This window comes from Lucilia cuprina, chromosome 4 (genome assembly GCF_022045245.1).
Source record: "Lucilia cuprina isolate Lc7/37 chromosome 4, ASM2204524v1, whole genome shotgun sequence".
Taxonomy (NCBI): Eukaryota; Metazoa; Arthropoda; class Insecta; order Diptera; family Calliphoridae; genus Lucilia; species Lucilia cuprina.
The window spans coordinates 2,788,574-2,812,051 of NC_060952.1; the positions used below are offsets into that span (position 1 = coordinate 2,788,574).

General features: G+C 26.6%; 1 protein-coding gene across 1 annotated transcript in view; it reads left to right on the top strand.

The window, feature by feature from the left end:
* Nucleotides 1–23,478, top strand: part of LOC111690474 (all trans-polyprenyl-diphosphate synthase PDSS1) — a 44,079-nt gene that overhangs the window by 10,693 nt on the left and 9,908 nt on the right. Inside the window, exons 2-5 of the mRNA XM_023452950.2 lie at nt 16,208–16,387; nt 18,117–18,256; nt 19,231–19,372; nt 22,269–22,358. Of these exons, the coding sequence (XP_023308718.2) occupies nt 16,208–16,387; nt 18,117–18,256; nt 19,231–19,372; nt 22,269–22,358 (552 nt within the window). The remainder of the gene's footprint in view (nt 1–16,207; nt 16,388–18,116; nt 18,257–19,230; nt 19,373–22,268; nt 22,359–23,478) is intronic.

The window sequence follows — 23,478 nt, forward strand, 5'->3', positions numbered from 1 at the left end:
TTTTGGACTTGCTGACCTAATTTTAAAAATTCACTTAAAGAAATGTTTATAAACTGGTTTTCGTTATTGACCAAAGTTATTTCTTGCAGGGTAAATATTGGTTTTACATTTTATTATTACGTTCTTCGAAAAAAAAGAAGAAAAAATCACATGCCAACATAAAAAAGAAATTGAAAAAAATGCGTTCAATGAAATTAACATAAAACTGCTTAAATATGCGCTCTGTTTTTTTGGGAATTTATTTTAATTTATTCATGCAGCAATGTAACTACAAAACACACGCACACACTCAATTCAATTCCCAAAATCATATCAATAGCTGCTGTCGATCAATGTTAAAAGTTGTTAAAACTGCCTAACTAAAACTGCGCTTGTCCGCCATCTATCCATCGTTTCTTTCAGCCTATTGACTGTCGGTATGTCTGGCTGTTTGCCATTGATGAAATGCATTGATAAATGTATTATTTGATTTGAGTTTAAGTTTATGTTTTGGCTAAAGATTGTGTGCGTGTGAAACTAGTCATCATCAATTGTATCTCTTTATTTGTTATTTAAAATATTGCATAAGTTTATGTATTTGGCAGTAAAGATCTTCCTACTTATTGCTGGTGTTGCTTTTGTTTTCTCACATTGTTTTGAATATCGATTTCATTAAATATAAAAAATGTTTGATTTATAACAGCTTTAGAGAATATTCAAATGAAATTGAAAGCGTTTCATTAAATGACCATTAAATAAGGTTTATTTATTTACAATTTTATTATAATTTAAGCTAAATTGATTTAAATTTGAATAGTATTTAATTTAGTCTAATATTATATGTTGTAATTGTGATAAATACTAATAAACGTGTTTTTGGCATAAACAGTAAAGTTTGGAAATGTTTTAAAGAGCTTCTAAATCATTATGTCTAAGGAGTGAGATCGAAAAATTTTTAACACACGTTTTTCATTACATTTTTCAACCAAAGTATTATTTGATTTTTTTTTTGATCAAGTTACCTTTGAAAAACATGTCAGTTATTATGTGTAATGTCAATTATATTAATTTTTTTGTTAATCTGATTAAAATGAGTGATCAGAAAAAAGTGCGTACAGAAATTATTAAATATTTTCAATTAAACCCAACTTGGTCTTACAAAAAGTTGGCCAAGCATACAAAGGTCTGCCGTCAAACTGTTTCCAATGTTATTAAACAGTACCCTGAGAACTTGTCAGTTGATAGAAAATCTGGTTCAGGTAGAAGGAATGGTCCACATGATGTTTCTAAAGCCAAAAAAATAGAACGCATTTTCAAAAGAGCTCCCAACACATCCGGTAGGAAAGCAGCTCGGTTAGCTCAGTGCTCGGACTATTTGGTACGAAAAGTTAAAGCTAATGCAGGTTTAAAAACATACAAGGCTCAAAAAGTTCCTGACAGGAACGCTGCTAAAAATTTAGAGGCCAAAAACAGAGCACGGAAATTGAAGTCAAGTTTTATAAAAAAATATTCTTGCTGCATAATGGATGACGAAACGTATGTTCTGGCAGATTTTTCGCAACTTCCAGGTCAAAAGTTTTATGTTGCTGATGCTCGAGGGAATGTTGAAGAAAAGTTTAGGACCCAAAAGCAGACAAAATTTCCCAGAAAGTTCTTGGTATGGCAAGCAATATGCAGTTGCGGCAAAAGAAGCCAATCATTTGTTACAACGGGCTCTATAAATACCGAAATTTACATCAAGGAATGTTTACAAAAAAGGCTGCTTCCATTCATAAGACTTCATAATGTGTCCACTTATTTTTGGCCTGACTTGGCATCCTGTCACTATGGTAAACAAGCCCTTGAGTGGTACAAGAACAATAATGTGGTATTTGTACCAAGAGAGGCAAATCCTCCAAACTGCCCGGAGCTAAGGCCAGTGGAGAGATATTGGGCTCTTGTTAAAAGAGAATTGAAGAGTACAAAAAGGTGTCCAAAAGTGTGGTAGATTTTAAACGGAGATGGACTACATGTTCGAGCAAAGTGACAGAAAGCACTATAAAAACGTTAATGGAAGGGTTTCCGAAAAGGGTTCAAAATTTCATCACTAGTGATTAAAACTATAAAAATATTTTTTTTTTTGTAAATTGTAATAATAATTTGAATCAAATAAAAAAAAAATAAAGCTGTAAGTTTAGTGGTTTCTTTTTTATAAACATATATGTATGTTAAGAATTTTTCGATCTCACTCCTTATACAGTCTAAATGGTATCACATTTCGACGACATTTTCTAATGATATTTTTATTAGACAAATGAAAATATAATAATTAGACTTTTTAATAAACTAGTCCGCTGAGTTGTATATAGGTTAGTCCATAGATTAGTTAATATACAATTGATCATATACTGGTCAATAAACAAGCCCACAGACTAGTTAATAAACTATTCTATAAACATATTTTAATAGATCAGTATATTAGTTTGTAAAGAGATTAATAGAAAAGTCCATATGCGTAGTGAAATGGATATTTGACTTGTTTAGTATAATCTAAATACCTCCATCTACATATTAGTCTGGTGACTAGTCAATATATTATTTCGGGAATAAGTACATAGACTGGGCCATAAACATGCCTATAGTGAAGCCGTGGAGTAATTTATAGATTTGTCCATGTAATAAGTCTATATTATAGTTCATATATTAGTCAATAGTCCATAAAGTAGTGATGGTCACCCGAATTGTAATCAAAAAAACCTATAGGTAACTTTGTATTTGTTAACAATAGTATGTCATAGTACTATTTGCTTCTTTGTTTTTTAAGTGCCACTTTACTCCAAAGTATCCTCAAATACAGTACAATTCAATAGATTTTTTTCTATCTACATTTTCCATAAAACTGTTGCTAACTTCTTCAACCAACCATTAAATTCACCATGAGGTAACAAAATATTACAAGTAATGAAATGCAATGAAAGTAAAAGTTGAAGTCAGAAAGTAAAAAAAAAACTAAATATAAAAATAAAATCCAAGTAAAGTTGATGTAAGAAAGAAAGAAAAACTAAATTTAAAAATAAAATCCAAAACATAAACAACATTTGTAAATCGATAGTAAATTTAAGCGCGCAAATCTGATATACATTCACTTTTTTCATGAGAAGTTTTCATATTTGCGTGTATCTTTAACTAACGGCCTCTATTGTATCTAAGAAAAAAAAATAAATAAATAAATAAGAAAACACTACAAAAATATCTACGATGTGACTATTGTGTGACTTTTTGCAGCGTACAAGTGCTTATAGTCAGCATAGCTAGTTGCTGGCTGGTAGTCTGACTGACTGAATGGCTGGTTACTCAAACTACTTATTGCCAGCTTAAAAAAAAAAACAACAACTGAACTAACAACAATAATAACAATATCAACAGCAAGTATAAACTGCATTTGACGCGTGCCACAAATTACCGCAATGTTATTGCACTCCACTCCACAAGAGTTTTAATGTTTTTAGCTTTTCTGGTCTATGAATTCATTCATATACTCTCACTCACTCGTTCTTCGGTTTGTATTTATTCGTCATCTTCTTATATACAAAAATAGTTGTTGTTGTTGCTGTTTTTTGTAATAAGGCTTAACTACACGCACGTACATACAATATTTATTTATGCATATAGGATTTTTTTTGGTTTTTCTAAAATTTTTAAATCGGTTTAGTCTACGTTTTTTAATATTTTTAATAATAATACATTAGACTTGTATAAAAAACAACATAATTCTTGTATTTAAATAGGAAATAATTGTTGCTTCGTAAAAGTGGTTGATCTAGTCGAATGATATTTAGTAATTATAGTCTTAAAGGGGATAAAAATTAATTGAATAAGTGATAGTTATTTACAATTAAAAGTGTGACATTATTTATCTATTGTAATAACGACTAGATTTTAGATTGTTGATGACACTTACTGCTGTTTCTAAGAAGTTTCCAAATATCGATATAGATATAAGAATTTCAACCTGCCCCTGCCTGTCACTGCTCTATTTATTTGTTAGTTATAACAAATTACATATTTAAATCATAATAAAATTATTATTGAAATCTTTCAAAAATGTTTGATATTTGATCATTATTTTGAATACTAACCCTTTTAGATCTCAATTTTTTTAAAACAATCTTCGTACTTCTAATGGATAACAGCCAGGAAAACTAGTTTTTTTAATTAAAAGACCGCCAAGTTGTAAACATTGTTATTTTAAGAAAAAGTATATATTTTTCCTAATTACCAACTGATTTGTTTGGTTTGATTACACCACAATTATAGTTGTTAATTCAGGGTTTTTTTCTTTAAAATTTTCACATTGACTGCACCAATTACGCTGAAGAAAAAGAAAAAAAAAACTTATTACATTTTACAAAATTAACAAAAGAAAATAAAATCCTGTTTTCGGTTTTTTTACAAAACAACTAACAACTATCATGCATTGTTTTAAGCCAAACCCAGAGCCACCAAATAAACTTGAATTTTAGCCAAAATAAACACTTGAATTAACTGTCATAAACATTGTTTCTTTCTTTTGGTATTACAAGTTTTTTTCTTTTTCGTTTAATAATTTTGTAAGAAAAAATAAAGCATTTCTTTTATTGTGGTTATTTTCAATTTCATTTTTTGCCACAAATTATAAATAATTTTAGATATTTTTTAAAATTTTTTTGAGATCATTGCTAAATGGGCGTTCAATATGTGGTTTGGTTAATAACAGTTACTGCAATATAAAGTATAAAATTATTTATTTGTTTTAAATAAAAAAGTGCATTTTATTAATTACATAATAATCATGATTTTTAACATGGTTATGAGTGTCGGTTTGCAAGTATGAATATGAGACAGTGTGCTGTTTTTTTGTTTAATTTCTTTACAATTATTTATTATTTGTTTAAAGTTGTTTTTAATCAAGTTGTTGGCTTCTTCCCTGCTTGTCTGCCTGCCTGGTTTTTATGCAATTTTGATTTTAATTTTAGTTTCTTGTTCGTCTTCGTCTTTTTCTCTTTACTTTTTTTGTTGTTGTTGCATTTAAAATATTTATTTTCGTTATATTTTTCGGTTTTTATACTCGTATGTGGGTTCATTGAGAGCTACTGAATAAATAGTTTTGTCTATAAACAACTTTAGTAAGTACAAACATATGTACAAGTTTACAGTGTGGGTCATAATATTTTAAAATTAAATTTATTTTTTTTATAAGTAAAGCCAGAACTTTCATAAAGTTGACAACTTTAGTATGTCACCTACTTGTATAACCCCTTAAACCTAATCTAAAGCCTAAACTGTGATATTTTAGCAACTTATGAGATAATGTTCTTAACCATACTAGAGCGTACTCAAAATCTTCTTTTGTACCTGTTCTTAAGTAAAACATACTTTTTTCACCTCATGCTTAACACTAAATCTAGTTAATTTAAATTTGTTTTAGCTGACACTGTAAGTTTATTTTTGCTATTGTAGCTGTGTTGTATGTTTGTTTTTATTATTATTGATTTTAAATGTAACACTACGATTACATTATGAACTAGGCAATCCTTCCGCATACCATAACTATGCTCTGCTCCAAATTCAATTGACTTTAACTTTTCACAGCAATACATGTTCAGACACAAAATACTGGTAAATAAACCTGATCGATTGTAAGATAACTAATGTTTCATATTTTATTAAACTAATATTTTAAGTTATTTTGTTACACATAAAATTTCAAGTAAACAATTTTATATATTTTGTAACAATGTCGGCAAAGAGTTGGTAATTTTAATTACTTACCTATCAACATACTTTTCAGTGATTTCTTCATATCGTCCTGATAACACAGTAGCCTAGTAACGCGTTTATTATAATGTGTTATATAAATTCTTTCTAATTCATTAGTCAATTTTTTCATGATTATATAGAAACTATTTACGATTTTTTCACGCTATTGACATTCATTGATATCTCTTCACTGACATCATGTGTAAGTAAATTTTGACATTTTAACTCCTTACATGGTAATGAGAGTTTTTATTGGAATATAATAGTTCATTGATTTGACCTTATAACATATATAACATAGTTTATAGACAAATCCGATGATCGTTTTTAGTCCAGTCCAGTTTATCTATAATACTGCATAATAAATTGAACATTATTTTTCTCAACTATAAAAAATTTAAAGTTCCAAAAGCTCAAATCAAACCTATTTCGGGATTTATTCAATGTTTTATATTTTTAAATTAATCTTATATTTAACTCAAATCTTGTAAGTTAAAAAATCAATAAGAGAACTAGTAAATTCTTTTGGAGACGATTCTATACCATTTAAAATATATTTTTGAAATGTAATAAATTCGTTCGATAATCTTGATATTTTGCAAAATCACTTTAATAATGGTAAAAAACCTCTGTTATCACAATTCTTCAATTTATCTTCGATATTTAAATATGTCTTTTATATAATGACCTTAAACATGCAATTAAACTGTTACAAATTTATTAATATGATTATTTTGTATAAAAATATATTTCACATACAAGACTTTCATTTCGTCTTAATGAATCTCTAATTGTTGCTGAGTCTGCAAAAATTTACCTACATTTATGTTAACAATGCTATTGAAATGTTGTTAAATTGAATAACAGATTGAAGCAAATAATATTATAACAAAATATTTTTATAAATTGTAACATTCATACAAAATAAGTGGAGAAAAAAATTGAAATAAAACAGTAATGAATATTTATTGCATTTAACACAACTACTTATGAGTACTAAATTGATTGTAAACTAAAACCCAATTACAAATTCCCCAAAGGCTAAATGAAATACATATAAATATAAATATCTGTCTGTTTGTATCTATATATGTCGGTTTGCAGTAATATAAAAACAATTTGTATTTATTTTTTTGGTCTAAAAACATTTTGGTTTAATAAACATTGTTAGCAAATCGCAATTGATAGCGAGCCATCATTATTATCATCAATATATCATCATCATTATTATACAAACAAACCAACAAATAAATACACATGTATTAAAACAACAAGTGTTTGCAATACCCATGTTTGGCCATAAAATTTCGATAATCATTTAAAGTAAAACACAAACTCACACAAACATTTATTTTCATTCAAAAATAATTAAATTAAATTGTTAGAGGGAATCTAATGCAAATTTGTTGAAAAAAATATGTTCATGCAAATCAGCAGTAATAGCAACAACAGAAATAACTACAACAGTAATCCCCACAACAATATCACACATACACTTCCCTTTAAACAGCAATGATACGTGTCAACAACAATGTTTTATTTGATGTTGATGTATGATTGTTAAGAGTTTATGTGTTTATGAATGGCTGTGAGTTTGTCTGGGCCCCTGCAGTTCATGAAGACTTGCCCGAAAATAGATTAATTTATTCGCCCCTCTTCTGGTTAAGTTTTAAAGTTAATAATAAGTAGACTACATAGATACACTTAAGTGTCGACTCACTTCCAACTCAGTAAAAAACATTCAAACAATATCTATAGAGCTTACTCTGTAGACTACTTAGAGACAATAAAGTAAATACTAATTTTTTGACCACTGACCAAAAGACAATTGATTTTTTAAAAAGATTACTTCTGTTGCACTTAGGTGCAGGTTTAAAGTGTCTACTTAGTAGTTTACTTAGGAACACTTAAGTGCCAATGAACTTTCTCACAACGTATTTGGAAAATTACATTGACTCTTTTGAAAATTGCTGGGTAAACCAAAGAGTAAAAGAGAGAGTGCAAATTGCACACTGTATGCAGAGTGTGAATTAAACAAGTGTCTTTCTGTCTGCCGGTCTCTGTGTGTGTATGACATTTACAAAATTTATCAACATTGTTTTGGAAAACACTTGTGTTGGAAAATTTTACTCTATTATTTGATTGTTTAATTACTGGTAGATGCTTAAATGCATAGTTTTAATTATTGTTAATTTATTAAAGAGATAAATATAAAATAGAGTTTGACACGAGTATTTTAAACTTTAAATATGTGGTGTTTAGAAATGTAATACTTGATAATTAACTTTAACAGCCCTTTATGAATGCGATGGAATCTTTAATGTTTTTAATGGAAAAAATCGTGAGAATATATTTAAAAACTAAAACTTAATTGAATATTAGGTTTTACAGCAATATTTTTATAAATAAAATTTCTTTAAAGAAACAGTTTTCATTGCATTAATCTAAATTTAAAACTGTTGGAACCTGTTGGAGACTTATAGTCAGGACTATAGTCTGCTCTATAGTCAGTACTATATACAGATCTATAATCAACATTATAATTAATATAAATTTAAAACAGTTGGAATCTAGATTTTAGATCTATACAATACTTTTTTATATCCTGTAGACTTATAGTCAGGACTATAGCCTGCTCTATAGTCAATACATTATACAGATCTATAATCAACACTATTAACTAAATTAAAGCCAAGACAAGACTGCAGGTCATTCTGATTGCTAAAATTTTAGATTGATCTATAATCAGCAATATAGACTGAGTTAATACAATAACGTAGAATTATCTATAGTTAGCATTATAGACTGATTTATAGCCAAGACTGCGGATCAGTCTAATAGCTAAAGCTATATAGATAATACTGATCTACTGCCTATAGTCTAGACTACAAATTGATCTATTTTGACTTTAGATTGATATATGGTACTGATCTATAGCTAAGACTATAGATTGATTGATAGCTATGGATATAGATTAATCTATAGCTAGGGCTATAAATTGATGTTTAGACTAATATATAATCATGTTTTTAAACTGAACTATAGTTAAGAGGCTTGATTCGACTTTTATTCAATCAAACTTAATTTAAGCCAATGGAATGATTAAAGCTCGGGCGGCTTGATTCTTATTTTGATTGTATATACATATGTACATATACAAACAAATCTAACCAATTAGACACAGGGCTAGTTCTGCGTCCCTAATTTCAGATTGTAGATGATCTATTTTTAAGAATTATTAATAATTTCATGATAGATTATGATGATACTTTTAGAGAATATGTTAGGAAATGAAATTGGTGAATAACCCAAATTTCTAAATGTTTTTTTAATATTATGCAAAATAAGATGTTTCGTCTATTTTAATTCTGTGTTTTGTTACAAAAATCTCTATTAAGTCAATGAACTACAATATTGTATAAATTTAAATAATATATTCTTAAACTGTGTGTAACCAGTTGTTTTAAAAACAAGTTATAGATAAAAATAAATTTTTTTCAATCAGATTTGGTTAAGACGTACATACATTTGGTACAAAATACCTTTTTTTCAAAAAGATTTGTTCGTACTTTTATACTTATGTAAATTGTTTATTAATCTAAAACGTTCTTTTTAAACTAAAACTATAAGGGAATCACATAAAATGGTTAATTGCTAAAAATTATCACTAGCTTAAAGAAGTTTTTTTAAAAATATAAAAATTGTTATAAAACTTAAATTTGTTATTTTAAAATTTATTATTACTAATAAAAATTGTATTTTTTTATAAAAATAACTATATTTTTATAATTATGTCATAATAAAGTCCAGAATAGTAAAAATATTAATTTCAATTCAATAAATATGTAATATTATTATTTATAAATAGATAATCGTATAAAGCTTTTACTAATCAATATTATTCACTACTTTGTCTCACTGCATAGATTTATGGCTAAAACGTGCAAAAATGTTTAAATATTTAAACATTAGCATAAGTTTAGCAAAGTTTCTTCTTTTTGATTTGTTTTTAAACTAACAAAAGAAATTTTGAAAAAACAAAAATTAAAAAGAAATTATTTCATAATAAAACGCATTTGAAGGCGAATAATTGATATGTATTAAAGTAATCACATTGTTTTATACTAATAATACTTTTTGCTTTTTTTTTGTTTATCATTACCGGAATTGCTTATGGATTTTTGGACAACAATTAACGTTAACTGAATGCAAAATTTGTTGGAAAAAATATTTTAAATCATAGTCAAAGAAAACAATTACTAACAGCTTTTTTTATTTAAATAACAACAAAAAATTAAAGTTAAATAAAAAAGAAACCTAATTTATAAGGCGGTCAATTCATTGGGGTTATGGCAGGTGTTTGTTTGATTGTTTGTTTATTTTCGAAATTGTGTGAGTTTGTTTTTTTTTCTGTTTTCTTTTTTAATACCCACTACTCTTTATTTTAATTCAAAATGTGTGAGAAATTGTACTCTTGCTCTATAAGACCTTCAGATTATTCAATATCTATTCAATAAAACTCTCTTTTCTAAATACCGTTGCTTTTGATTGAGAGATTGTGTTTGATTATTTACTTTTGTCTTCATTTCTTCTTTTTCTGTTTTTTTCCATGTGCATGTATGTATGTTTGTTTGTGAGTGTAAAATTTTTGATATTGTCCATCATCAATTCATCATCGTTGGCTGTAGTCGTCGTCATTATCATCATTGTTAATGAACATTGTATATGAATAAAATGTATAAAATAAATGTATGACGGACGGACAACTTTCCCTTTTTGCTGACATAACATAAAGCAACAATACTGACAATAACAACAATGTAATAACTTTAAAAATAAATACCAATAACCAAGTTGTATTTTAAGTGATTTTTTTTAACTTCTTTTTTACCATTTCTTTTTTAATTTTGCTTGTCTTCTTTCTTGTTTGTTGTTTTTTAACTTCTTCATTTCTTCATTCCCTTAACTATCTTTATTATCTGCGTGTGTTTTGTTTTTCTTTTTATTTTGGTATGACCATAAAAATAGTTTTAAATACCAATTTTAATTTAACCGAAAATTTTGTTGTTGTATTAAATACTTGTTTATATATTTACCTATGTCTGCAGATTGTTGTGGTTTTCAATGCTGTTAGTGCAGAAAATAACTATATTTAAGCTGGAAGAAAGAATCAATATATGTTAGTCTAATATTCCGTAGTCTTTAAAATAGTCCTTAGATTAGTCGAAAGACGAGTCCATAAACTAGTCAAGATAATAGTCAATAGGGCTGTCGAAAGAGTAGTCAATAGACTATTCAATGGAATATTAAAGCCAAATTCGTTATAGGGAATTATACATATTTATATATTTTGGTAACGATTCTCATTCAAAAAGGTTATTACGAATCCTTGGAAGGAAGTTTATAAATACACCAGTCTAGAAACTAGTTTACAAGCTAGTCATATGCACATTCTATTCAAGAGATTTGAGAATATACTATTCTATAAACTACATAGGTAGCTAACCCGTAGGCCATTGACAAGTCCATAGACTAATTAAGGGAATTGTCAATAGAGCAGTCTATAAACTAGTCCAGTAGACTATGAATAAATTAGCCCATATACTAGTAAAGAGACAACTCCATAGATTAGTTTTGTGAATAGTTCGTGGTCCCATCATAGAAAATTTTATTATCTAGTACAACAATTCGAATGCCTATAAGTATGCCACATTTTTGCTCATTAAAGAAATTGAAAGAACTAAGTTCTAGGAATATTCTCGAGTGTATTTAAAATTTAATAAAAATCTAAAAAAATTTACAAATTTGACTGAATGTTTTTTTTTATTCCAATTTAGAGTTCCTAATACTTTTCTCAACTGCTAATCATCAAATATTAAAACGTGAAGTGTGTCAGAGTACTTGTTAAAGATAATAATCATAATGAGTACTGTCAGATAAATCTCAATAATATTTAACATTATATTTTTATTACGTTTTTTTTTTTTAATGTGACAACAATTTGTATTAGTACGAGTATTTGGTATTTTGGTTAAAACCACAAATATTTACATATTTAACAACTACTTAATGAAATTGTTTGGTTTTTTCTTTCTGGGGTTTTCTTGGCATTTTTAAAGTACTAAACAATTATTTAAAGGTTGAGATCATTGCGTGTTAAAAACACATTGTTGATGCAAATACTATAATGTGAATTATGAAGGGGGAATATTAAATAAGTCTCTAATTTTGTTAAATTACTTTAAAAAGATTAAAAACGCACATGTCAGAAAGTTTACAGATTTCGCGGAAATTAAATGTTAAATTAATGCGATGGAATAGTTTAGGTCTTATGAAATCATTTGATTTACATACATGCTATTTTAGAATTCCTAAGAAATAGTTTAAGAAATATCTACAATTCTAAGGTGTAAGCCCTAGTATTTAAAAGATTTTAAATTTTTTTTATAATAGAAATTTAAAAAAATAATAGCAAAAGCATTAATAATTCGCTTTTAATATTTGTTCACAATATACTTATTATTAATAATTGCTACAATTTGGAAAATTTTACGCCCTGCTGCCTTTAAATCTCTGTGACAAATGACTGTATGATTTTAGTATAAATACTTTTGACATTTATATTTTGTTGACACATAAAATAAAACTTTATGTTTATTTTGAAAATAAATTTGTGTTAAAGTTTATGTGAAATTTAAAAATCAATTGCTTGTGAATGGGCGAAAATTACAACAAGTAGAAGGAAAAACAATTTGCACTAAAATACAATTTTTAGTTTTTATTTGTTATGTGATTCTTTTTTTATAGTTTTGGAACTTGATTTTAATGGAGTTTTTTCTGCATTTTATTCTGCATTGCTGCATTTTCTTATCAGACATACATATAAAATTTTAACGTTAAAATATTATTAAATTGTAGGTTTTGTATATTTTAAATGAAGGAACTCTGCACAATGGGTGTTTAAGACATTAAGTAGTTAAATAAAAAGAAACTGCAAAATATTGAGAGATATTTTTATTTTTAACAAATTTACTGATTAAAATAAAAATTAAAAACAACAATATCGAAACAGTTTGCGACCAATATTGTGCACTTATGAAGTAATGGCATCTAAAACAAAACATTGCGATCGGTTAGACTAAATGAGAGACAATGTCTCTTATGTTGAATTAAAAGATCTTTAAAAGATCATCACGATCGGATACGATTTATAAAGAGTTATCGTTATAGCATTTAATAGAAAGTTCTTATTGTTTTGCTTTGACATTTAACATGTAAAAAGAAGTTGACACCAAATATCGCGATCATTCAGGAAAAAAAAACGTTTTCCTAAAGGAGGGGTAATATCACCAATTTTGTATCCGTAGTTGAAAGAAAAAAATAGAATAAATGTTCAACTACTAAACAATGATGACGATCTACACGACCCTTTCGATTCCTTAGATAATATCGATTGTCTTTTTATTATTCGTCAACGGTTAATTAAAGCTATCAAACAGGATCTTGACCAAGAAGTAGCGGTCAGGCAGACGACCTTATAATATGATATACAGATGAAGAAATATTAAACAATTTTAAATAACTGTCACAAACGATAATGGATAAGAGAGGGAGAGATCTCTTGTTCTCTCATCAGATTATCGAATTTTTCTAAAAGATCTTGAAATTTGAACTTTTGCTGGAAGACAACTTGTCGCTCACTTTAACATTGAAAGAGAGTGAGATTGGATATAAAGAAACGATCGCTGATCTCGAATAGTCAAGGTATTCAATATGAAATCGTTAATACATTATTGTTTAACAATTTCAACACCATCATCCAATGTAACTACCGGTTTCATTCACATGATCATCATGATCGTCTTCAATAAATGAATCGCATGCAAGCTCAATGATGATCCACTTGCTATACGTTGTTGCTTGCAACATGCATGTTTAGGGCATCCTCTTACATGCATGTAAGTAAAACTGGTTCCAGAGTGTATGGGCAACATTTTGTAACTGCATTCTGGACACATGTTTTCTTTTTTTGACGATGTATTAGTGCGCGTGCAGATATTGTAAAAGTGTGTGTGTGCATAAATACCATTAATAATTGCAGGTATGCAAGAGTAAACTTGATGATTATCATTGGATTTTTTTTTTTTGAGTTTAAAACGAAACAAATTTATAACATTTTTTGGAGGTTTCAGGTTTTTTTTGTGGTTGTTGATAGTTGTCATAATTTATGGACTAAAACTACGTGCATTTTAACATGCGGTCAAAACCTGTCTTATCTTGAGAGTTTATTAAAAAAGGACTTAAATTATTAAAAGTTATAACGAAAATGTTGCTTAAATAATTTAAAAGTTTTTAAACCAAAGCTTAAAAAAAATCCTTTTTTTATTGAAAAAAATTAGGTTGATTTTAATTTAGATTTTCAATTAAAATTATTTAACTTATTGGTGAAATATTTTTATCTTAAATAAAATCAACAAAACATAAAAATATTTATGACTATTATGTCTTCAACAATAATAGTTTCAGGTTTGCATGATAAGCAACAACAAAGTGTCTGTATATCAGTGAATGACTGACTAACTAACTGATTGAACGATTTAGTTACTAAAAGTGTATAAAGTAAGCTACTAAAGATTTCAGTCACTATGACTACAAATATTGATCGTTTATAAATAATTGACAAATACTGATGAACATTATTTGTCATTTGCTCTTGTTGCCATAAGCAATTTTAATGTAAAAAAATGTCTTTGTCTATTAAAGACTTACTGTAGATGTTGTCTTTTCTTTTCTTTTTTTATTCATTATTTAATACATATTAATTTTATTTATTTTTCTGCACAAATAAAATATCAATAAACTCATTTAAAAAGGCCATATTAAGTTACAACAAATTATTGTTTATTGCATAATTTTAGTTTATTTAATTTCTATTATTTAAACGGAGGCTGTTTGGTGTAAGATATTTATTCATGATGTTGTTGTTGTTGTTAGAAGAGACATTGAATTTGTCAACAATTTGTTGTTGATATTACTAAGCAGTTGGTCACCATAAAGTGTCAATAGAGTGACAACAGAAAAAAGTATTTGGCATTGAATAGATCATCTTAACATGTTTTTAATATTAATGTGTACTTGTGTTATCTATGGTTTGGTGCAAATTATTTATGCAGCCATCAATGTTGTAATCAAAACTCATAAAAAATGTAAATTCTATTAAATAAATATATGCGTAATAACTTTATAATCTCCTCTTAGTCAAGGTTAACAAATTACATAAATGCTGGTTTGTTTGAGATAAAATAATATTGGTATTTTAGAGTAAATAATTATGTTGGTTTTTTTTTCCTGATTTATAGTTGTTTTATGATTTTGTCCATGTTTTTTTTTTCAAAGGAATTAATGAACTTGACTTTTATTTTTGTTTTAGTTAAGGAATTGTAGTTTTCATGGTGACAACATTATTATTTTTTAATAGTTTTCCAATTTAAGATGTTGAAACTCAAACAAGTACCAATTACTAGTTAATATCAGTTTAAATATAGTCGTTGGATAAGTATGAAAAATATCATAAAAACATAAACACAATAAATACGTTAAACGTTAGAAAGCTTTCCTATTATATAAAAAGCTTTTTATGGAACACTTTAAGTGGAACGTTATCAAAAAAAGTTCATATGCATCCGAAACAATGCTCAGAGCAATAAGCTTCTTTGTAAAGAAAGCCTTTTAAAAAATATATAGAAATTTTTATATAACACCTATTCTATAAGCTAATTTGTTCGGACTTGTTTGAAAAAGCTCATTGCTTATAAGCTTTTGGAAGAGCTTTATTTTATATTTTAAAACTAAAAATATAAGCTTTTTTTAAATACATATTTTAACTTTTAACTTTTTAAATACATAGTTACATTTTTTGCAGGAGCATTTCTAGAAAAAAATCTATTTGGAAAAGCTTTACGTTAAAAAGTTTTTTGTTACAAAACAGCTTTATTAGAGCTTTAAGACTTTTTAAAAAATCTAAACTTCGCAAAATGTATTATAATATTTTGTTGTGGCCTGCAGTCGGTCGCATTAGTTGTTTTAGTTGTTTTGCTTGTTTATACATTTATAAGCGTACAGTTAATTGAATGTTGGTTTTTTACAGCAATGTTTTTCTAAGAAACTACTGTGATAAGTTTTTCTTTATTTGATTTTAATTAAATAATGATTTTCTCAACGTATTGCAGCAATATTAGAAAAATTAGAAGTAAAATAAATTATTTTAAAATCACATATAAATAGTTAAAATATTTAAATTGCATAAACAAAATTAAACACATTTACACCTTTAGAATATTTGACGCTTAATTATTTTAATCAAAAAGCGTGCCATTATTATTATTTTTATTTCATTAAACATTCAAAAAATCTTCTATAACTCTTTTTTCTTATTTCCTTCTCTTTTTAGCATAATTCTCCTACAGCCACTACAAATTCTAAAACGAAATGCTCAAATTTGAAAACAAACTGCCGTCATTACAGTTCGGTTCATACACAACAGCCAGCTGGTCCTGTACGTGAGATCCAAATAGATCCCTATATAATATTGGATGATGAACTAAAATATTTTTATGATGATGTTAGAGATGTAAGTATTATAATTTATAAATATTTTATTCATGATTTTATTGTCAAGATTAAGCCATTAACATTGACTTCTGTACATTAAATGGTCAATTATTTTGTAGCCGGCCATTAACCATGTTTTATGTTTTTATTCCACAAAATGCATCATATTTGGTAGTAAGTGCTGCGTTTGGGGTTTTTCTTTTAAGGAATTGTTTGGTTGTAACAAGTTTTATTAGATTTTTGAAATAATCTCATGTATTGTCTTGTCATGTCGTGTTTTTGGTTTTGTTAAGTGGTTATTTTTAAGAGTTGTTAAAAAGTTTGTTGTAATGTCAATGTAATGTTGTGAGAGAATAATAAATTTTCTGGATTTTAAAGAAATTCAAAAAATATGTATTTAATTTAAAATTGTTTAATTGAGAATTAATTAAAACCCGAATTAAGAGAAAATATGTTGTATGAAAACTATTCAGTTTTTGTTAGTGTTTTTCATACGAAATTTCAAATATTATTTGATTTGATTTTCTATTTATAGAGAATTTTCGACGATTTTTCTATTCATTGAGAACTTTTGACGAATTCTCTTTTTAATTTAAATTATATAATTTTATATGAATTTAAGATAGAAAATTTAGTTCCATAAAAGTTTGTTGATTGTTTTTTAAACGACTTTTTTATTTACAGACAATTTTCGACGAATTTTCTATTGGTTGAAAATTTTCGACGAATTCTCTTTTTATGTTGAATTTGCAACAAATTCTACTTTTATACAGAATTTACTTTTTATGAAGAATCTTCGACAGATTCCATTTTTACAGAGAATTTAAAGAAAATGTTTCATTTTGAAAAGATTTTTTTACAGAGATATTTCGACAAATTTTTATACTTCTTTAAAGTACAATTTTACTTTTTGGAACTTTTTGTTAAAAAATATATTTATAGAGAATTTCTGACAATATTTTTCTGAGAATTTTTGATAAAAAAAAGAATTTTCGACGAATTTTGTTTCTGTAAATAATTTTCGATAAATTTTCATTAAATTTAATTTTATTCGATTTTTTATTTATGGAGACTATTCGACGAGTTTTGTTTTTAATAAAGATTTTTGAAAAATTTTTCATTGAAAATTTTCTTTATACATATAGACAATTTTCGATAAATTTGTTTTTATAGAAAGAATTTTTAACGAAACAGACAATTCAAGAAGAGTTAACCACATTATTTAACAAACAGTTTTTGAAGAGAAGATATTCGAGAATTTTTTATTAATTGATATTTTTTTGATGAATTTTTTTTTTGTAAAGACATTTTTGATGAATTTTATGTTTTACGGAACATTCAATAAATTCTTTTTTAATAGAGAATGTTTTATGAATATTATAATTTTGATTAAAATGTCAATTTCAAAAACTTCGATTCATAAAATTTTCAAATAAAACTTTCGAAATTAATTTTTGGAATTTCTCAAAAAAAAAAAAAAAAAAAAAAAATAAAAAATAATATAATTAAAACAAAATTTTTAATAAATTATTTTTTTATAAATATTAATTAGAATGACAATTTCAAAAAATTTCGATTCATAAAATTCTCAAAACAAATTCTTTAAATATTCTTGAAAAATATATAATATTAATAAAACAAAAGTAATTCATTGAATTCAGATTTTATCTCTTGTTTTTTTCATTACTTTTAGTTTAATTTTAAAGTTATGCTAATTCCATTTTCTTATCATCCCTCTCATATTGCAGTTACTTGCACAAGGTACAAGTCAAGCAGAACTTGATAAAATCGCCACATACTACTTCGATGGCCAGGGTAAGGCCTTAAGGCCCATGGTCACCATGCTCATGTCCAAAGCTATAAATTATCATTTAAATAAAGAATCAAGGTAAGTATACATATTAAAATTTAGAGCAATTTATAAGCAATTTTCATTTAATTGCTTTCGATTAGTTTTAATTAAAATTTAATTTAAATAAATTGCCTAAAATCGACTTTTTTGGGAGAATAATCATTGTTAACCTTTAGAAAAAGTAATTTATTTAAATTTTACATAAAAAAAGGGAAAAACTAACAACAAATTGCATTCATTTATTAAGTCAATCACTTTGTACAATCAGTGAAATACAATGTTTTTCCATTGTTATTGTTGCGGTGTGTGTTTTTTTATAATGTTAATGATTTTTTATAAATATTTAAATTAAATTTAATGTATTTTTTTCCACTTTTGTTAAAAAAATGCAATTTTATTGTGTTGTATTGATATTAGTTATTGACCCTATAAAAAATTGGCCAAAAGGCTATAACAAATAAATATTTTGTAATTGTATTCGAGCATAATCATACACACGCATACACGTGTTTAAACACACATATATTACATATACAGTTACAGTGTGCACTAAAACTGTGTGTATCAACAGCGTTTACATAATTGTGGAAAAACCAATTTAATATTGTACAACCTGTAAGCCGATTTATGCAATCTTTAAATTGAACAATTGTTTTGTTAGCCACTGTATGAGTAAATTTTTGCAATATTTCTTTTTTTTTTTGCATTTTTGTTTGTCGATAGGCTTTTGCAAGTAATTAGTTGTCGTATTAACCTTATTTTTATGATTTAGTGCAAATATATCTGAACACAAAAATTTCAATATATTTCATTCAAGTACTCGTACAGCAATTGTTATAACATTTTTGTACTAACAATTATTTATTCGTGCCTGTCTGCATGTATGGAACTTATAGATTGTTTATCAGAGTGATTGTATGATTTTATGTCATCATTTTTATATATTTTATCTTTTATAAATGGTTTTTTTTCCAAACATTTTATTTTATTTATATGTGTTTTTTCCATAGACAATTGCTGCATAAACAACGACAAATCGCTTTGTTTTCTGAAATGGTGCATTCGGCCAGTTTGGTACATGATGATGTTATTGATCAGTCTGATTTTCGTCGTGGCAAACCAAGTGTGAATGTATTATGGAATCATAAAAAGGTATGTTTGTCTACAGTTTTATTTTGTTTGCATATCGCAAATTACTGTTAAATTGACCTAAATTAAAGTTATAAACTATATTTTAAATGAATTGTAGTATACAGTTTATGTTTAATGCAAAGTGTTATTTAAGTTTAATTGCATTGAATTCTAAATGACCCGATCATTGTCACTTGACTAAAAACTTTCATTTTAACAAATTCAGTGATTGTTTGATTTTATGATTTATTTTATTACGTTACTAGAAATGTTTTATTCAAATGTTGAAGGTTTTTAATATTTAATCCTTCATTATTTCACACCTTCTCAATAATCATTGATTGATTTGTTAAATAAATTTTGTTTTCGGCTTTATATTAAGATGTTTCCCGATATGTTTGGTATTTCCAATAATTCCTGTTTTTGTTATGAATTATTCTTTTGTAGGTAAAGAATTCTCTTTTTATATTTTTCGAGAAATTTTATTTAAAGAGTTAAATTCTCTCTTTAGAAATTGTTACATAAATGTTGTCGTTCTTTATAAATAATGTTTTCAAATTTTTCTATTTAAAAATAATTTTCAAAACAAATTGTTGAACTATTTGTGAAAAGAAATTTTACTAAACCGATAAATTTACTAAATTAAAAAAGTAAGAAAGTTATAGTCGGGCGAGGCCGACCATATAATACCCTACACTTGCATACGAATAAAATGTAATTTAGTTTTCATAATAAAGCAATAAAGCAGATCATCAAGATTAGTATAGAACTTGATTTTGCAGCTTTTTGTCGAGATACGGGTATATTAAACATAATTATAAACTTAAAAGTCCTATTTGGCGGGTTCAGTTCTACGGGGCCTGGGTGAAATAATGGACCGATGTTAACATTTCTCAATAAGCTTTGTCTACAGTACCATAAAAGATCATGTGCCAAATTTCATTGAATTATCTCCAAAATTGCGACCTGCAGTTTGATTACAATGTTTACAAGCCCTATTCGGGTGTTCAGTTGTATGGGACCGATCTTAACCATTTTCAATAGGGTTCGTCCCTGGGACAATAGAAAATCATGTACCAAATTTCATTCAATTATCTTCAAAATTGTAGTATGATTAAAGGTTTACATGGACGGACGGCCATAGCTAAATCAACTCAGATAACGATTCCGTTTATTACATATTCACATTTTGTGGGTCATATACCCAAAAAATTGTATATATTCTAAGACGATCTAGCGATGTCTGTCCGTACGTCTGTCTGTCTGTTTGTTTAAAGCAAATAAGTTACTTACGAGTCAAAATTTCTTGAAAAAATGTTATAAAGATTGGTCCACGGTTGACTCTACTCCGCATTATAGGTCCTCCTCAAAAAATAACATTAATACTCATTAGTTTATTACTAAACAAAATTTTTAGACCTTTTTTACCTTAGCGACAACAAAGTCGTCAAAGTACGGCCCTTCGGATCCCTATTTGTTTCAGATCCCACTGAACTAAATCTCTTTTTCTACAAATTGCCAATAATAATAATAATAATAATAATAATAATAAAATTTTGATTTATAAAAACTTCGTTAATTTTTTTAAAGAGAATTTTGAATGATTTTTTTAATAGAGAGTTTTCGACAATTTCTCTAAAAAAGCAAAGAATTTGATAAATTTTTATTTTATACAAAATTTTTCATGTTAAAAACAAATTCTCTTTTTATATAAAATTTTCAAAAAATTTTGTGTAAGTTTTAAAACAAATTCTTGGAATATTCTCGAATATTTTCTATATTAAATTTTGTAAATGTTATAGTTATTTATATTCACAATTCATATGTGACATGAATTATAATTTTTAACGATTTGCTGTTGCAACATGCTCTTAAAAACTCAAAAATTATTGCAACATTCAATTTTCGAATATAATTCTTAAAAACAACAAACTTCCTAAAATTGCATGCAATAATAACTGTCTAGTATAGCTAACAGCTAAAAAAATTATAAGACCAAGAAATAAAAAAACAAAATAATCTTGTAATTTATCTAGTGTTACACTACAAGTGTAGTGCCAAAAATTAAAAAAGAAAAACAGAAGTAAAATGTGTCTTATCTTTAGTTGTTAGTTTTGTTGTTTAACATGTTGTAAAAGAACCTTCAAGAAAAATTAACAACAGTATTATAATAATTTAAACTTAAAAATTTTATATTTTAAAAAATCATATATGTATGTAGTAGTATGTCCGCAATTCTTTACACATGCTCAATTATAAAATTTACTAAAATAAATAACAAGTCATTTACAATGAAAACAAGCGAAAAATATGAAATATTTGTAAAATCACATTAAATTGTAAAGAGTTTTTTGAAAAGACAGAACAATGTGGTCAATAGTCTGTGAAAAATTAAGAAACAATTTAAAAAACTACAAACTAATATGTAATAAGCTGCATACTACTGTTTAAACGAGGGTTGTATGAGAAGGCCAAATGCCAACAATTTTGACACTAAAAATTTTTCGATATTTCATAACGTTTGAAATAGTAACAAAAACAATATTCAATCAATTACTTATCTCACAACCCTCCTATAAATAGTTAAACCGAAATGTGTTTTATTTATAATAACAAAACTCACAAAATGCAAACTTTAATAAGTAAATCTATGACTCAATTCTTATACACTTTCAAATACTACTACACACTACTTTTTGGCCATTCAATTTAACCGCTCATTCATTGATTTCTTTTTAACCCAAATACTACGAACATATTTCGTTATAATTAATTAATGTTTATTAAAATGATGATCACCATGATAATGATGATGATGATGATGGCGACAAAAATGTTGATGATTTCTAAAGTTACTCATGTTGCTAATGTGTTGTTTTAATTTCTATTGTTAAATATATTTCTTTGTACTTTCCAGGTTACAATGGCTGGTGATTATATTTTATCGGTGGCTTCCATAATGATTGCCCGTCTGAAAAGTGACGATGTAACAATCGTTTTAAGTCAAGTGAGTATTTAATAATATTGATAAATTCATTAATAATAACGCTGTTTTTTTTACTTTTGAGTAACAAATTGTTTTCTTGTACATATTGTTTAAATACGTTAAATTATATTTAATTGTTATGAGGAAGTGTTTTTTAGGTCTGCTTTGAAATTAAGGTTCATTTGTGCAATTTTTTTTAAATATCATTGTTTTGAATTAAAATTTTAAGGGTTTGGAAGACTAAAAATGACCCAGTTACATTTTTAATCACTGGGTCTGCTGTTTGTTTCTTGCGATGAACATACAGTTGGCAATTTTTGTACATGATTCTGCCAGTCTATGAGCAAGCATTTTGCTCAAGTACTCAAGTTATTTTCAAAATTCAAGAACATTGCTTCCGTTTATATACATACATAGATGGGATTCTATTTGTTGATTAGTTTAACAGCACATATAGACGAATTTATGCAAACAAGACAAATTTACTCCCAAAAAAACACTATCCTGTTATGAACAGAATCAAGCAGAAATATTCCTTGACAGGGTAATTTTTGTAGATTTCTCTCTGTATCATTACATTAACCAACATTCTTTTCGCGCGAATTTGACGATTCCAATAATGGGACAAGACAAAGTCTGAAACTTTGTCCTGCGGTTTTACCAATTATATGGTTCGACGCCAGTTCAAATCATTTCAAAGTAAGGCAGAGAATGTATTACACACTACCAGTTTATAGTCCCTACATACTAGAGGATTGTAATCACACTAAAGAGATATCCTGTCTGGTCAGACCATCACATGTGAACTGTTGCGAATGCCACTGCGATATTTGGTCAATAATACATCCTTAAAAATTCTAAAAGCGAAATTATCTATCACAATGTACGTTTTACTTCAGAACAAAGTATCAAAAGATGACTTGATTTGTTCTTAACCTCAAAAGATGAGCAGTGACATATTTGAACCATTTTTAATATAAAGTTTGGTCCATTTTTTAACATCGTCCTTTCTCTTCCAATTAAACAAGTATCTTGCGCTTTAAAAAAGTAAATTTTTCACCAATAAATTATTTTTTCAATAAAAATCCATTTATTTACATTTAATTAAAATTTTCTCTAGAAACGAGATATTTCACTAAAA